We start from the raw sequence: 17,521 nt of genomic DNA on the forward strand, positions 1-17,521 counted from the left end.
GCAAGGGAAGATCATGTTCCACAGTACCCAAGCAGCCTGTTGAACATAAACAGAGCCTAGACCAAAATAGGGTGTGCAACCACATCCTTTTGCAATCATTTTGCATACCCCCTATACATTCCCCACAGGGAAATCAGAGTATTTGCCTTGTGATGTCAGCAGGCCACTTAATCCATTAGGATTGTTATTATCTTTTCATCATGAGAGGAAAAAAATATGCAACTTTTTGTGCTTGTTTTACTTTAGATTTTTGTTCATAAGGAAAAAGATCAGTTCATTTGAAGTTGGACTCAATGATCCTTGTGGGTCCCATTCAACTTGAGATATTCTATGATTCTATGATTTGTTTTCTGCATCACCCCCATTTTCATAGGTATAGCAGCTCTTAGTATATAGCCAGATGTCTGGGAGAAAAAAAAATTAACTGCAAACCAATTTGAGGAGTTTATTTACCAGAATAAGATCTGTGTTACAAGTAGAAAAGCTTTAAAACTGTAGCTGTAACATTTTCACCTGTTTTGAGATTAAAAATTGAAAATGACTGTAATGCTTTTGTAGCTTTAGCACAGCAGGCATCTGCAACACCTGCAGAACAAATCTGTTGTCTTCCTCAGAGCTGCATTGTATGAGCTGTTTTCAAGGCCAGACGTTAAGTGTAATTAATGTGAGCATGAGTGTTGCTCTCCGTCTTCCTTTCTCCTTTTCCGTATTATTCTTTAAGCTAAGCAGGACATGCAGGAAATTGCTTCAGGAAAACTGGTTTTGTCTTACCAATGACATTTATAATCAGGTAAGGACTGAGTATCTAGAGAACTAAGTGCATATTTTCTGCCACTTGTATTGTGGTGGGAATTGCACATGAGAAAAAAAAAAAACAAAACTTAATAGTTTATACTCCAACTAATACCTATTTATCTAACAGTAAAGAAGAACTGTATTTTGATGCAGGTTTGCAATACAAAATGAATTTTGCGTTACATATACAATATGTAATGAATTTTGTGTTACATACACAATATGTAACTCAGTCCTCACACTTGCCTCTTTTGCACAGTCTCTTGCACAGAGATATCCAGCAGCTGTGCTGGCCTCAGGCAAGTTCTCAGTTGCTCTCACCTTTCAAAAGATACTTCCCGTCCTACCACCTCTTCAAATATTTTTGCATTTTCTTCTGAGCAAGCTAATACATGGTCCAGTCACTGGATTATCGCAGCGCTCTGGCATTGCTGGGCACTTCTGATACTGGATAATCCCCAGTCTCTGAGCACCCTGGGAGCTGGTTTTGCTGATGACCTGAAACTCAGCATGCAATCTGCTTACTAGGATGTAAATACATTTTTAAAGTACTGGAATGAAATCGCACAGATGCGATAGTGCAGACCACAAGAGACAGGTCTTGCTTTGTGCTTCTGCTCTCTACCTTCCTCGCTTTGGTTAGGATTTATTCCATAATCAGCTTTTTTTTCACTCTGTATGGCTGTGTTAACATACATGCAGACAGGGACAGGATCTGTCCCTGAAGAATTAAATATGGTTTTGGAGCAACAGAGATTTTTTAGTTTGTTCCTTCTGAAACTATCTTCTACAAGATCCCACTTTAAGGGATACCGATCAGATCTCAGGGCAGATGTCAACACTGGAAATGTGGGGTTCTCTGGTGCAACATCTTCCAGTTAAAGAAGGCAAAGAGAAGACAGCATGAAAGATTACACAGTAAATTTTTGTAAACTTTCATCAATCAGGCTGCAACCACATCTCTTAGTTCTCTTTTTTTTTAAGGCCATGATTCTGACAGAGGCAGCAGTCCCTGCTTGACACATCTGGATGGCCAGTGGGAGACTGCCTGTATGTAGCATTGCCAACTTGAGTTGTTCAAAACATCATTTTTTGTGAGTATGAAGCATCAGATTCTGCTAGGTAAGATTTAGCTTTAGTTCTTTTGGAGCAGAGAGACAGTGCTGTAGGTGTATCCCAAATGTGGTAAAACAAGGACATTAGCATTTTTCAACTTTCACTCCAATTGGATGCAAAACAAAGAGTTTCAGGGAATGCAGACAGACTACATTTAGTTTTACTGCTCTGTCTTGATTTTTAAACTGTGCTTGCCCATCAAGGCAGAGACCAGTGACATCCAACAGTAAAAGGTAAATGGTTTGTTTTGGAGTTATCCCACAAGGAATGCTGAATGAACAATTTCAGTGAACACCCTTCAAAAGTTTGGGGAATATATCTTGAAATGCATTTAGAAAGTGAATAGCTGCTTTTGTGTTGGGCTGAATGTGGTGGTTTAAACCCAGTCAGGTAACTCGTTCGCTCACTTCCCCCCCTTTTCTTGCCCTCCCCCTGCTCTTGGAGGGACGGAGAGGAGAATCGAAAAGAATGCAACTCCCACGGGTTGAGATAAGAACAGTTTAGTAACTAAGGTATAACACAAATCACTACTGCTACCACCAATGATAATAATGATAAAGGAAATAACAAGGGAAGAGAATACAACACCTCAGCACCAGCCGACAGATAACTTGCCCCCCTCAGCCCGACCAAGCCCCGACCGATACCTCCTTCAACCCTGCAGTCCCCCAGCCCTTCCGGGTAACTCTCCGTTACATCCTGGGCATGACGTGCTGTGGTATGGAATACCTCTTTGGTCAGTTTGGGTCAGGTGTCCTGTCTCTGCTTCCTCCTGGCTTCCCCTCCTCCCTGGCAGAGCATGAGGCTCACAAAGTCCTTGGCCAAACCAAAACATCGCTATCAGCTCTGTTCCCAGGCCGAAAGTCAAAACACTGCACTGCACCAGCTACCAAGAAGGAGAAACATGACTGCTACTGCTGAACCCAGGACAGCTGAAAAACACAACAAGGACCCTGAACAGTTTTCATGTGTGTCAGGCGATAAACGTCCTATTAGAGTGCTGGCATCTCTGCCACTGAGTATTTTCTAGGTAAAATCAACCTCGTCAGTACAGCCAGTATTATTTGGAAGCCCCTGCTGGTTTAGGACAACAGTAACCCCATGGGATGAATCAAAGGGCTGAATAAGAGTTGGATGTTACTTCTGCCAGAAAGTTGAGAGCAGCTCAGTAACTGCAGATCACTGGGGATGGAAACCTGACCATTCACTCATCCTCCCACTACCTTCAGGTTGGCCATGTCTTTGTTTTTTGTGTTGGGATGGAGATTCAACATGGACATTTTGGTGCAGCTGTTTTCCCCAGCTTTGGCAGCTTCTGTTCAGCATGTTGAGTTCTCTGTGAAAATGTGTCACTTTCAGAGCCAACCAGAATAGCTTCTCTGCCATTCCTGTAGACAGCGAGCAATTCCCTGCGGTGCCCTCACTGGGTATTTGGACGGTCATCTGCTACAAAATGTTATGTAGCTGAATAGTGTAGAAAATAGCCAGCAAGAAGTCACCTTTCCATGCCAGCATGTGCAGCTTCTCTACCAGTGCAGCTACTTCTCCTTTTTGTGGTCAGAGTCTAATGAGGCTTGGGGATCCTGGAGAAGGTCAGAGGTTGCTCCTCATCCTGTTGCCTGCAATGGCAGTCACACATCTGTGATAAAGCATTGTGATGTTTGTGGACTGATTTTTTAAAAAATACCATGTTGGCATTTGCTGTTAAAATTAAATTTCCTTAAGTTAGGGATCTGGTTTGCCGTGTTAGGTTCTACCTTTGCAGGGTGGTCTGCATCTTCGTGCGGATCTTGGACTGCACTTTTGCAAAGGAGACCTGAAAAGTAGGCATAAATATTTTGGTAGAAATATTTTTTAGCACCTGCATGACCATAAATAACTTCAAGGAGCAGGGAGGGCAGCAGATGAGTAGAATGTCAGTTGTGAAAACAACTTGGAGCTCCATTTGCTGTGATTTCTTCTATCATAAATAAGGAATACATCTAAACTCAAGTGCTGAATATTCTTTTCCATATATTTTCAGACTTTTTTAGAAAATTGTAGAGATCAGAGTACAGTTTTTCTTACCTCTTGCTGTGCTGCAACATATTCAAAGATTTTATTTGAGTCTTGCGCTCCTGATTCTCTCTTTAGCATGTGTTTTCCCACTTGGAGCAATTTGCAGGTCACCTGTTTTCTTCTGTTCTTCTAGAGCCGAGGCTTCATTTCCCTTTGAATGCAAGTACCCACATGGAAATAATCTCCAAAACATTGATTTCTGAATGCAAATCTTTAAATAGTGCAGGCAGATTTTAGAAGAAAACAAGAATCTATTTTATGAGTCTGTTCAATATTGTTATGAAGAGAGTGGTGGTATATTTTTATTGACCTGGACAATCAAACCAGATGTTCAATATTGTCTTGTACACTTGAACATCTTTTCTAATCTTGTTCTTCTGTCGGTGTTATCATTAGCTCTGTTTGCCTGACTTCGTAACATCTTTTGACAGGTCAATAAATGCTTTCTCCCCACTGTTTTATAAAGGTATTTTTTCAATAAAGGGTTTTTTTTTTGGTATTAAACTGATGGGCAGTCCTGTAAGACCTCTTTTGAGACTCAAATATAATTTGGTTGTATTGTCACTTCAGCCACAACCAGCTGCTAAGGAGGATACTGGACCATCATAAACTATCACAAATCTGTGATAGTGTGTATTTCTCAGATGTGATATGATGCAGTTGGAGTTTGTTTTGTCGACAACTTGATTTTCCTATTATCTGCTCCATTGCTGTGTTAAAGTTGTAAGTATTTCTGTTAGGAAATTTTCCTCTTTACTTAATATTCTATGTTATCAAAAGTAAGCTGTGGGATTTCTTCAGAGCTGATATCTATTTCTCTGTATCTCAAACATTTGATGTAAAATAGGTGTCTTCCACTACTGTCCCTTGGATTGCACAGATAGAATTACCTGTAAAAAAATACTCTGTGATGCATTCTCTTGTGTGCAGCCACAGTAAAATTTGACCAGATATCTGGGAATATTATCTTCTCCCATAAGTTTATTCCTCATTTGGGAATGCTAGAGTTGGTATAATGAACTTTCATTTTATACTTAGGCCCAGACATAATATAATTCCTTTTTAGTTGCTTCTGTTTGATCTTGTTACATTGTGAAGCCATGTGTTTCTAGTGAAAAAGAGTGTTCCCTAAGGAATAAACAAAAGATGTTAAGAGCATGAACAATCATATTTTTCTGCACTTAGTTGTCCAGTTTCATTTTGTCATCATTTAATACATTCAGCTGAAGTTTTGTTGTTTTTTTTAAACAGAGAATGAAAGTTTCCCAGCTTTCTAATTTCACTGCATCATGGCATATTGCTTAAGTTAATAAAAGCAAATTCTGCTTTACTTGTGCACACAAATTCAGTTCACCAGGCACTTTGTGCTTTTCCCCAGAGAAGAACCCCAAGCATTTGCTATCAAGCTCACGGAGTAGTCTTCAGACCTCCCTTTGCTTTTGTGGGTGGAGTTTGGGTGCAAAAACAGCCACCAAATTGTGCATCCAGGAGGTGTTTAAGAGTCCTGAAAAAGGTGGGGTGATTGTCCCAAAGGCACATGCCAGGGCTTGCTTTCCAGAGTTCAGGGCTGCAAAAAGTGGTGGATTTGGTTTGGGTTTTTTAGCTCTTCAAAATGTAGAGGATAACTTATGCAGTTATGTGATCCAAAGTAAGCGACGCCTTACGTGAAAGGAAAAACATGATTTATTCTGGGTTATATTTACCTCTCTGTAGGAGACTCCTCCCAACACCTCACTCACTCCTTGCTTTGCACCTGATCATCAGTGTTCCTGAAATCAGAGCAATACATTGGCGATCTCAATTTAATATTAGGAGCATAGGACTGTGTTTGCACCATGGAGGTGATAAAGCAACTCTTGAGTGAGCTGTTCTTGGAAATAGCCTTGGTAGAGCTGTATTAGCTCAAACTAATATTTCATGTAGATGCATTGCTAATTAGTCTCCCAATGACAGGCATTTTTAATTAAAGCATGTATAGTGCTGCTTTTCTGCCTGTGGAGTGTACGTTGTGTCTATGTGTTTCATTTAGTATCACTTGGGAATATTGATGAGCATTGACGTTTTGTGGAAAATAAAGAATGAGAAATGAAGATATTGCAGAATCACAGACTGGTTGGGGTTTGTAAGGACCTCTGGAGGTCATCTGGTCCAACTCCACTGTTCAAGCAGGGCCATCTAGTGTTGGTTACTCAGGACCACGTCCAGATGGCTTTTGAATATGTCCAAAGACAGAGACTCCACAATCTTGCTGTGCAGGCTGTAAGGTAATAGAGATACAGCTTCAAGGTCAGGGGAGTTGCAGGAGATTTGGAGACCCAACTTCATATCCATCATCCTGAACAATTTAAATCTCAGTCCTGATGACCCAGGGGCTGACGGGCTCTTTATTGCTGCATTACCCGCACATCTTGACAGGCAGGTCCAGCCTGGGAGAACTTTGCCAAGAGAAATGCTACCTTACAAGCGGAAAAGTGCCTTTTTGGCAAAAGAAATGAAACAAACTTGAATGTAAAACTCCTGGAGAAGTCCGTGGTAATTTTTACAGTGGGTCCATCTTGGGTTGGGCAGTGTCCATGCTGTCTCCCTGGACTTCACAGCTGCTTCAAGCTCTGGATTTTTATGTCAGTGTGTGTTTTCTGTCAGTCTTTTGTCTGTGGCTGGTTAAAGCTGATCTTTTCTGCTGCCTGCACCCCTTCTTTCTTTTTGTTTTTAATTTGTATCCAATGGGACGGAAGCAGATCAGGAAAAAAACTGCACAGTCACACATGTGACTGAGCAGGTTTGCAGCACAGATTAATTCCAGTAAATCTTTGATTTATTCTTAGTTGACTACTAGCTTTACAAGTGGTTCTCCAGATGTTTACTATAAGTGGTCCTCCATCAAAACATAATATATCTTGGCTGCTAGAAGATGGTAATATTTCCATTATATATGCTATGTTTCTGGTGAACGCCAGTGAGGGCAAAATATCTCTGGAAGACAGATGAACTAGATGCAGCTAGATTTATGACACATATAGAGGGATCAATTAATCAAGGTTTCTCTTGTATTGCAGTGTTCCTACATTCCAGAGCCTTCCCGAGGAGATACTTAGTAAGCTTGCAGATGTCCTTGAAGAGGTAAGTGCTTTCAATTTTGAGAGCTAATGAGTGTCTGTGAGCCTTCTGGTGGCAATATCGAGGCTCTTTTTTCCAAATGGACAAATTTGCTCCCAGTTATGGTTGAATGTTTCAGCACGTTGAGATGATGAGCTGTGTGGAGAATGAATCCAGTTTTGAACAGGGCTTATGTATTTTTTATTGGATTTCTGTCCAACTGTGGAGTGAAACAGTATTTTCATGTGGTGCGCAGAAGGGAAACCACTTTCTTTAGGCCCTAGTTCAGTGCTGAAGAAGGAGGGATGTGAAAACACTGCCTCCTTTCAAATTTGGTGGGACACTCATGTTAGAGGGCAATATCACGCCTTAAAGGAAGTGTCATAGAAAAGTTGCTAAGAGTTACAGCAGAGAGGGGCAATGTAGCATGTGTTGAGATATTTGACGGCCTGGACACAGCTGTGCTTTGCCTGCCTGGCTATAACTAGAATCTCATTAGTGTCAGGCTTTTCATGGCTCTTCATTGAAAAAAAAAAACAAACTGCAAAGACCAAAAAAACCCAGACAACCACCAAACCAAAAACCCAAAACAAAAAATCCCAACCAAAATACCCCTCCCAAACCCTGCATCCTCCCCCCCCCAACAAAAAACCCAGTCCCTCAAAACCAAAAACCTTAACCTTGCTCTGAAAGTGAATGTGTAAACTTAATGTAAAATATTTGAGTTGCATTGCAGGCACTTTGTCCACACAGTTTATGCACATAGCGCTCTGTTCAGGGCCTGCAGAATTGCGTGTGATTAAATATTACAGAAGCTGTTAATAAACCATTTCAAAATGTAGCCCTGTATGATTTAACTTTAGGAAATCTCTGTGTATGACAGTATTGTATTTCATTCCTGCTTGTTTTTTCTTATACATGCTTTGCCATCAAGAAAAATATTCATGTGCACTACCTCTGCCGTTTATTTTAAGAAATGACACTGCTGCCATATAAGTTGATTTTCTTTTTCGAAGCATTGATAGGACATTGTTACTTCTTTGCCTCTTTATTTAGTGTACAGATAAATTTTGTAACTTGAGCAAATCAGCTGTTTGTCATACAGAATAATTGCATATTCATAGATAAGCTTTATTTCCTTTACTGCTGGAGAAGTGCTCAGATTTAGAGAGAAAAGGCATATTAAATTGATATGCTATGAATTAAATTTGCCTATCTCAAAACTGCATGCCTAACCAGAAACAGTTTAATTTCCTTGGATCTTGTAACGAGCATTAAGCTCCTTATCAAGAGTTAAAGAAAAGAATAAAGTATAAAACTTTTCCAGGGACACTTAAAGTTTCAGGGCAGGAGGGGAAAAGATAATAAACATTAATGAAGATATGAGGCACCAAATCAGTGGAGATAACATCTGTGGAGATAACTCTGTACCTTAGGGTGGATGATATAGCATAGCAGGAGAGGCTGGTTGTCCCAGTCTGTACTGAGATATGGCTCCCAGTTTCCTACTTGGAATCACTCTTGTTATAACCTCTGGGTTTATCTCCGAATTACCATGCCACATTTTACATAAACTAAAAAGTCATTCTGCTATGACATTATTAAGCATCTTGTGTTTAATAGTATCTAACCTATTGAAACTAAGCAACAATAACTTTTATTCTCTCTGTTGGTGTAACAAGGACTGGATAAAAGTGACTGATTTGGCACAGCTTGAGGTGGAGAGGGGGAAATCTCTTTCTTAATGTCAAGATTTCATGCAGCTTTTCTTTTGTTACAGTGCTGTGAATAATGCAACACTTCTGTCCTACATTCTTTACATAATTTCCAAAAACTGTTAACTAAAATCCAGAAGCAAGAAAAAAAGCTGGTTTAATTGCCTGTTACCCAAATCAACTTGGAAATGGCTTTATAAAAACAGTGGGGGAGGAAGAAAGATTAGTGTTTGAAAGATAATTTCATTTTTAGCATTGATGGAAATACTACAAGAAGTTCCTTTGATAACTCAAGAATTAAAAAAAAAACAACTAAAAACAGGGGAGTTTCATTTTCTCTTGCAGTGGCTTGTAGTATCCCATCAATGAAATTGCTCATAATACATATACATGAGAAGAGAAACAATTCTGTTGGGTTCAGTTTTAGTGCATTCAATCCCAAGCTACCAATATGCTGGTTTTGCCAAGAAATCTCCAAGGTATTAGCTTTTTAGGTCATCATTTACCCCATTTCCAGGGCCTTGTTTTGGGGATGGAGGTTTCTCCGTCTGTAGATCATTCCAGTTGACACTAATCTCAAAGCAGCTTTAGGTTGCACCTATAGCCCCACTCCCAGGATCTGGGAGTCACTACTAGACCCTGGTACAGCTTTTCCCAATACTAAAACCTGACCTTTTTCTTCTCTTCCATTACATTTTTTTTTAATAGAGTAATATTTCTCAACATTACTTATTAACAAGTATCAGTATAATGTATAGATTACTTTAGTAACATCTCTAAAACTTGTGTGTGCTGCAGTGATTTTTCACCACACTGGGAAGCTGAGCATCCCTTCCAACACAGTTTGATTTAGTTTGGATGCTTTTCCAGCTATCTCTGCTGGAAAAGCACTGCTCGGCCCCTGATTTTATTGTGTTGTTTATCCTTGTGCTTGCCAAGCATGTGTGAGTCAATAAGTAAGATGTTTCTGCAGCTCAAGACTTAATTTTTGGTTTAATTGTGTTTTGGTAGCTCAGCATCTTAAGGAGATTAAGTTTATATCTGTATGTAGGACAGTCCTCTCAAATATTTGCAGTTGCTCACCATCCAGAGAGAACTTGACAGCCTTCAGAGGTGGACCTGTGCAAACCTCATGAAATTCAACAAGGCCGAGTGCAAGGTCCTGCACCCAGACTGGGGCTGTCCCTAGCACAGCTAGGCTGGGTGGAGACTGGATTGAGGGCAGCCCTGAGGAGAGGGACTTGGTCTAAAAAGCTCAGCATGAGCTGTCAGGGTGCACCTGCAGCCCAGAAAGTCAACCATATTCTGGGCTGCATCAAAAGAAACATGACCAGCAGGTTGAGGGGCAGGGATTCTCCCACTCTACGGGGCATTGCTGCCCTGATGGAAATTTGGGCAGAAAGGAAAGAGAATCTTACCATGCTTCAGGTCTCTGAGAGTTTTCACCTTTCTTTTCTTGTGGGAGTGTCAAAACCAGTATTTTATAAGCACTTTGAGGTATTGTAAAAAGCCCTTTTGGATCATGGTACTGTTAATATTTCATGGACAATGTGCATCTGGTGTCTCACCCAGTGATAATCTGGAAGGTACTGATATTGCCAGTATTTTTAGTCTTTATAGATTAACTCTGTTAGTTAAATGAAAGTACCTTCCGAAGAGAGTAGGATGGTGAGTCTTACACACCAGGTGAGAGAATAAAAAAGGGAATTTATGGTCATAGAGGAGAAAAAAACAAAAAAACCCACAAATACCCAACCTGTGTTATAATTTCTTAAGACATAACTCCTCATGGTAAACGTATAGGTTCTTTGTCTCCCTATAGCATAGCAAAGTACATATAGAACATGTGTTTGCCCACTGTTAAGCACCTTCACTTTGTCTTGGCAATTAGGAGTTAAATTATTCATTGCAGCTGCTGGCATACAGGTGATTTTTCTGTTTATCCCCCCCACCCCACTCCCCAAACTCAAACTACTAATTCTGTTTCAAAGAAGAAGTTTGCTTTATCTGTGTGGGGGATGGACCTGGTTATTTGCCTTAATATTTGTCTCAGCAATGTTGATTATGCAGGGGTTTCAAGGTAGAGGAAAGGGGCAGAAATTTGGAGAGCCTGGGAGAGTTTTGTAGTTATAAATAACTCAAAGGGGGATTGAATTAAGGTTACCTCTGCATTTTTGACTAGCATTTTCTAAATCCTGTGTCCCTGATGTTTCTTCACCATTTGGGATTTAGTGTACTAATGCATGTACAATGTTATATGTATGAATCTGGGCAGTTCAAGGCAGAAAGCAACAGATGTGATTTTTACTTGGCAACCAAAATAATGGATGTTCTTTTTGTGCAGCTAATGTCAGAACTCAACTACATCAAATTGTTTATTGTATGTTTTGTATCCAGAGATCTAGATAATTTTTTGCCATATTATTGCTATATGCATATAATTTTTATGATACGTTGCAAATATGTAATATTACATATGCAATATTGTCGTGGTTTAAACCCAGTCAGGCAATTTGTTCACTCACTTCCCCCCACTTCTTGCCCTCCCCTGCTCCCGGAGGGACAGAGAGGAGAGTCAAAAACAATGCAACTCTCACGGGTTGAGATAAGAACAGTTTAAGTAACTAAGGTATAACACAGATCACTACTGCTACCACCAATGATAATAATGATAAAGGAAATAACAAGGGAAGAGAATGCAACACCTCAGCACCAGCCAACCGATAACTCACCCCCCAGGCCTGACCAAGCACTGACCCATACCTCCTCCAACCCTGCAGTCCCCCAGCCCTTCCGGCTAACTCCCAGTTACCTCCTGGGCATGCCGTGCTGTGGTATGGAATACCTCTTTGGTCAGTTTGGGTCAGGTGTCCTGTCTCTGCTTCCTCCTGGCTTCCCCTCCTCCCTGGCAGAGCATGAGGCTCACAAAGTCCTTGGCCAAACCAAAACATCATTGTTATCAGCTCTGTTCCCAAGCCAAAAGTCAAAACACTGCGCTGCACCAGCTACCAAGAAGGAGAAAAATGACTGCTACTGCTGAACCCAGGACAAATATAAAAGAAATATTTAAATATACTATAAATTAGACTAATTGCCCTGAATCAAGTATGCCTTTATTGTTATATATTATATATAAAATATATATTATAGCATATATTATATATATTAAATATATATATATTGTTATAAACCACTTCATTAACTAGTTCTCGTTTTTTCTTGCTGAAACGGCAGAGTTTGGCTTGGGGGTGTGTTAGGCCCTGAGGCTACCATTCCCCATGTCTCCCAGATTGCATTTTGGAAATGATTTCACTAGAGCCATTGATACTTTAAAAAATTATTTTAATGCATTGTGGAGGTCCAGGCACCAATGATGTGCTTCCTCCAAATGCAGACAGCTACAATTTGGCTACCTCATTGATCCCAATGTGTATATGGTCATAGAGAAGCGGCACTGCCAAACTGTTTGAGCAGTACGAGCAAAGAGAAATGTGTTAACTACCACAGGCGGATGATGCTAAGCCTAAAACCTGTGTTCTTGCAGCTTGCTGTCACTATGCAGAGAACTTCCTAGGAGTGTGATCTTGAAGTGATGAAAGCATAGATCACAGCGCCTGTCTGCAGCCATTTCATTAATGCCATTACAAATTTATGTAATGAGGGTTGCTTGCCACTCTTTTCTTCCCCCCCCCTTTTTTTCTCCCCCCCCCCCCCCCCCCCAGTTAAAGGATGAAGTTAGTAAAGTGCAAATGGTAAAAGAAAACCAAAATTCATCTCTGTTGTAGTGGTACTCCTTCTGTCACAGGTCCTGATGATGAAGAAAATTTCATTTCATAGATGAGCCTCACAAGCTGGCTTGGGAAGACCTGTTCTTTTTTCCGGCTTTCATACAAAGATGCCAACCATCCTTCTTGCTTCACATTGTGAAATTGGTATGGATCATAAATTTTTAGGATGCCTCTGTTTAATTAACAGAGTCTAAATACAATCCCGCTTTTATGCAGAACTGCATGGCAACAGTGAATAATTGATTAGCTTTCAATATATTTAATTGGTTTGGATATTTTCTGCCTAAAAAAGACTAAGGATCGTTCTTAGGTAAAGGAAACGAGGTCTGTGCAATTTTTTGCAGGTCCATCCCGCAAGTAACGGTATGTTCTGTCTGGACTGTAGCTGGTGGTAGCAGGTATTGATCTGGTTTAGAGGTACAGGCTAGATTTGAGAGGGAATTAGAAATAAACAGGAAAGAGTAAAACATTTTGGTTAGGAAAAAATATTTTTATTATTTCATTTATCTTTTTTGATTAAATGTAGCACTCTGTTAGGTGTATTTACCAAACAAAAATAAAGTTATGGAAGTGCTGCATGTAGAGGACGATAAAACTAATTCAGTCACAATTGATTCAATCGTGGACATATATGGACAAAATTTTGACTTGACTTGTACTTACATTAATTTTTTGAATGAGATTCATGAAAACATAGCTTTGTTTTTGCAAGTGAAAAAAAGCTTTCTGGTTCTGCCAGGGATAAAAAAGAAGGATTAGAAAAAAAAATGCAGTTGGAAATAATGATGTGCAAGAGTGCAATAAAGTACTCAGTTGCAATGTCTAGGGCAATGGAGTAAAATAGTGTCTTCCTCTTATGTCACTGACAAACTTTTTCTGGCCTTTAAACCTATGGAATATGCGTGTAGTGCATACATGCTGTATTTTCCACCACAAATCACAGTTGTTCAAAGAATTAAAAACAATTTCTTCCAGTGTGAGAAACAAGAAATTTTGATCTAACTGAAAATATCTATGCCTCTTTCAATTTTTATCAAAGTGCAGATGAATTACCTAAAATTGATTATAAAAAATATTAGGTTGAAAAAGAGAGAAGCATTATTATTTCTGTGTAGATGATGTGGCTGTACAGTGATGCTTACTTTAGAAGCTGCTCTAGCACTTGCATTGGGATAAATACTCTCATTTCGATATAGGTTTTTCTTTGATTTTCTTTATTGTGGGCGCTGACTGTTTAAAGGCAAGTTACAAACAAGCTCATGCTTAAGTTATCAAAAGAGGAAAGGAGTTAAATATTCCCTGCAGAAGCTTGTCAGGAGCATTGTCATCCGTGTGCATGTTATAATGAGCATCCTGATTGCTCTGTTCTGGAGTAATAGAAATGAAGGAGGTGTTTCTTTATGCAGCAGTTGTAGATCTGTAAATCTTATTGTTAGAGAGTGATGCAGATGGAAAAAAACTTTGTGGATTGGAGAAGACACTTGAAGTGTCCCTTGAGATTGAGACCGTCAGTGCAAGAGCAGAGCTTATGGGCTGAGAGCAAGACCAACAAGAATCTAGAAAGCTCTTCATACAAGTAACAAAGGAATTGTTAAAAAATTATTGCCTGATGAAGTAGCTTGCAAGCAAACTCAAAATTTCATATGGTGAATGGTTCAGTCTAACTAGAACATATTTTTTTATTCAGATTTGAGTCTGTTGTTTAGTTTGAAGACAAGTTAAAGGACAACAAGACAAGTCATCTGTTAAAATTTGCAACAAAACTGAATTAGCCATTTGACTCTCCCATCCTACTAAAAATTCATGTGATTATTTTGATGGTTTCCATGGCCACTCTGTCCTAGTGGAAATGAAACCCAGAAAAAACGAATGAGACGATGCTCATACAGGCACTATGGTGTGGGGTTTTATAGCTACTTGTTCAGGATCTGGCACTCAAAGTGCATGCCACTGCACTTCTTTTGTTCAGTGTGAGCAGGGCTAAAAGTCACTTTTGGGCTGGGCAATGCTGGGCCTCTGCAAAGAAAAGTCAACCAAATAATGTCTTGTGTGAATAACAGGGATGGAGAAACAGAGTGGAGGGGAAACAGAAAATGGAAACTTATGAATACCCAAAATAAATGTGGGTAAATACCTAGTTAATGTGACCATGGCTGAGGAAAATAGAATGCCACTGGTTAAAATAAAGGTGCTGGAAAGTCAAGGTAGAATCAAGTCCCTGACTGATTGGCCCTTTTTTCTCAATTTTATTGTTTCCCTAGTAGAGTGTGTAGTGCAGGAAACACTGGATCTGTCTATATGAACAAAGCATCAAATTTCTTCAGAAAAACAGCATAGGAGGGTTTGTAAATAGGGAGAAAATTCTAAAAATATGGATGTAGGCTGTAGAAAAAAGATGGGATTATTAAGAATGTAAGAGGAGATGGTGGTATCTTTGTCCCTTGCAAAATGTAGATATCATAATGAACATAGGGAAAAGGGTCAGCGTCCATATGACTGTGACTTTGAATGAGTTAAACATTATGTGTCCTGGCGAAGAAGGGGAAGAGGGGGTGTGTGAAAGGACATGGATGAACGAATGACATGACACACCAGAAAAATCCTCACCTGTGCAAAGGTTGCTGAGTTTGGGTCCCTGCAGACCTACGTTAAGACTTGGCTGCATTTAACTGGAAAAAAAATAAGACTTTGGTTAAAAGTAGCAGGATTTGTGTTGAGAATCTCCTCTGAATGCCAACTTTCCTTTTCTATTTTACTTGGGCTCCTTGCTGGTGGTAGGTAAACTGTGCTTTGAACCATTGGCATCAGTGGAAATAGAGGTTCATTCACTCTTCAACAAACCCACTAGTCAAGCAAGGGAATCCTTCTCTGCCTCATGGTAGAGGCAGATGAGGGCTTAGGCTGATGCTACTGGGCAGAAGTGGGGAGAAGCTGTGGGACAGCACCTCTGCCTTTGGCTTAGGTAACTTGGCATGTATGAAAGCTCTGCTCTGGGTAAAGGGCAGAGACTATTTAATGGCAATTATGAAACAATGATTAAAACCATTGTAAACAAAGAAGTACCTTAAACCCTGGATGTGAATATTTTTGTGTACAACTAGGGAGATCTTTCAGTGCTGGAAATGATTATCTTTTTGCTTTCATTATGTGTGTCTCTAAAATAAATTACACGTATTCTGCTTATTGTAGGAATATTTTCTTTAGGAATAGCTTAATATTTCTACCATGATAAGCCTTGGTAAAATGTGTTAAAGGTTAGCTTGGAAATTTTTTGAGACTTGTTCATAATTCTTGGGATCTCTTGCTGCTTCGTACCTCATTCCTGAGCTGCAGAGACCTACAGGGTCTCGTGGGCATTGGCACTGTTGGGTTTGCTGTGCCTCCAGTTCAGCAAGAAATACTTCCTTGTTCCTGATGAACCCTGTCTTCTACCAAGGCCTTGGCTAATTCTACTCTTGGCTTTTAAAAACTTAGCTTTTCTTCCCAAAAATCACTGTAATGAACCCACATGAAGCCATTTCCTTAAATTCCAGCTGCTCAGCATGGCAAGAGCTTCCAGTCTTTCCACAGTGGGACCTGTTCTGTGTTTTCAGTGGGTACAGCCAATGACTAATGCTAACCTTCTGCTTGTAGAGGGCTTCTGTCAGATACAGTTTGTAATCATGGAATTGTGTTCTCTCTTTAACTGATTTTAACAAAATTTATTTTTGAATCTCTCTAAGAAGTAGCTTGCATTTACACTGAAAATTCCAGTGGCTTCAGAGGGATCTTTTTCTGGAGGCTTTCCACAGGGAGCCAGATTTCTCTGGAGAGAGTAGGAGTTTATTATTACCTAATTTACTATCAGAAATACGGCTGCCCTTTTCTCTGTGCTTATTTCCTAAACCACAAATACGGGATCTGGATTGTGTTTTTTTTTTCTGGTGCAGACTGTAAAATCTGAAACTAGGTGAAAGCACCCAGCTGGAGAATTACATCTGTGGCCATCTGATATGGAAGCATGTGGATATATATGTATTAATGTAAATCTCCACAAGAATCCCAAAGGATACTCAGAGCAGTAGGAGTGTGGGGTTGTAAAGAGAGATTTTCTCAGCTGCTAACACAGCAAAGCAGCTTTCCACACTGTTGTGGAGCCACCTGGAGAAGCTGTAGACTGCTCATTAGCTATCCTGTCTGTTCAACAGCATCCCAGGAATGAAGATCCAAAAGCCATTGCTAGAGGCTGTATTTTCAAGTGCAGTATGTCTATTGTGACAATATTTTTTAATGTATCCTCCAAAAGAGTTTTATAGTTGCCTGGTTTTTATCTGCCTCTCAGGTAGCGTCATCTTTTCCAGCTTATTACACTTACTGTTTTAGGCATTTATCATTAATAAACACCTCTCAGCCAGATCAGTGTGTAGAGAAAGCCACTCCAGCAATGATGTGGTAACCTTCAAGGTATATGCCAAAGGCAATGTCATGCAATGGTTTTCAGAAGAACAGAAAAAAATCACTGAAATGCTGCTTTGAGCTCCAGTATTCTATTGTTATTATTATTTTCAGTAAAAGTGAGTTGAGCAGATGTTAAAGCATTCTGTGGTAAGTAACCAATAAGATACTAGTTTATAACCCCTGTCCCCACCCCACTCCCAGAGGAATGGGGAAGAGAACGGAAAGCACGTAACTGCCATGGGTTGAGATAAGAATAGTCCAGTAACTAAAGTATAACACAAACCCCCTACTGCTACCACCAATAATAATAATGATAAGGGAAATAACAAGGGGAGAGAATACAACTGCTCACCACCCGCCGACCGATACCCAGCCCGACCTGAGCAGTGATCTAGCCCTGCTGGGTAACTGCCCCCAGTTTATATAGTGGGCATGACGTGCTGTGGTATGGAATACCTCTTTGGCTAGTTTGGGTCAGGTGTCCTGGCTCTGCTTCCTCCTGGCTTCTTGTGCCCC

At 40.0% G+C, this 17,521-nt stretch overlaps 1 protein-coding gene across 6 annotated transcripts in view; it reads left to right on the forward strand.

The window, feature by feature from the left end:
- The window catches only part of PRKG1 (protein kinase cGMP-dependent 1), a 492,239-nt gene that overhangs the window by 342,755 nt on the left and 131,963 nt on the right, over positions 1–17,521 (forward strand). For all 6 annotated transcript variants that reach the window (XM_062637910.1, XM_062637908.1, XM_062637911.1 and 3 more), the window contains exon 5: positions 7,026–7,089. In XM_062637910.1, coding sequence (XP_062493894.1) covers positions 7,026–7,089 — 64 coding nt within the window. The remainder of the gene's footprint in view (positions 1–7,025; positions 7,090–17,521) is intronic.

The sequence above is a fragment of the Pezoporus occidentalis genome, unplaced genomic scaffold (assembly GCF_034315485.1).
Source record: "Pezoporus occidentalis ecotype Australia unplaced genomic scaffold, CSIRO_AGI_Poc_V1 ctg54, whole genome shotgun sequence".
NCBI lineage: Eukaryota > Metazoa > Chordata > Aves > Psittaciformes > Psittacidae > Pezoporus > Pezoporus occidentalis.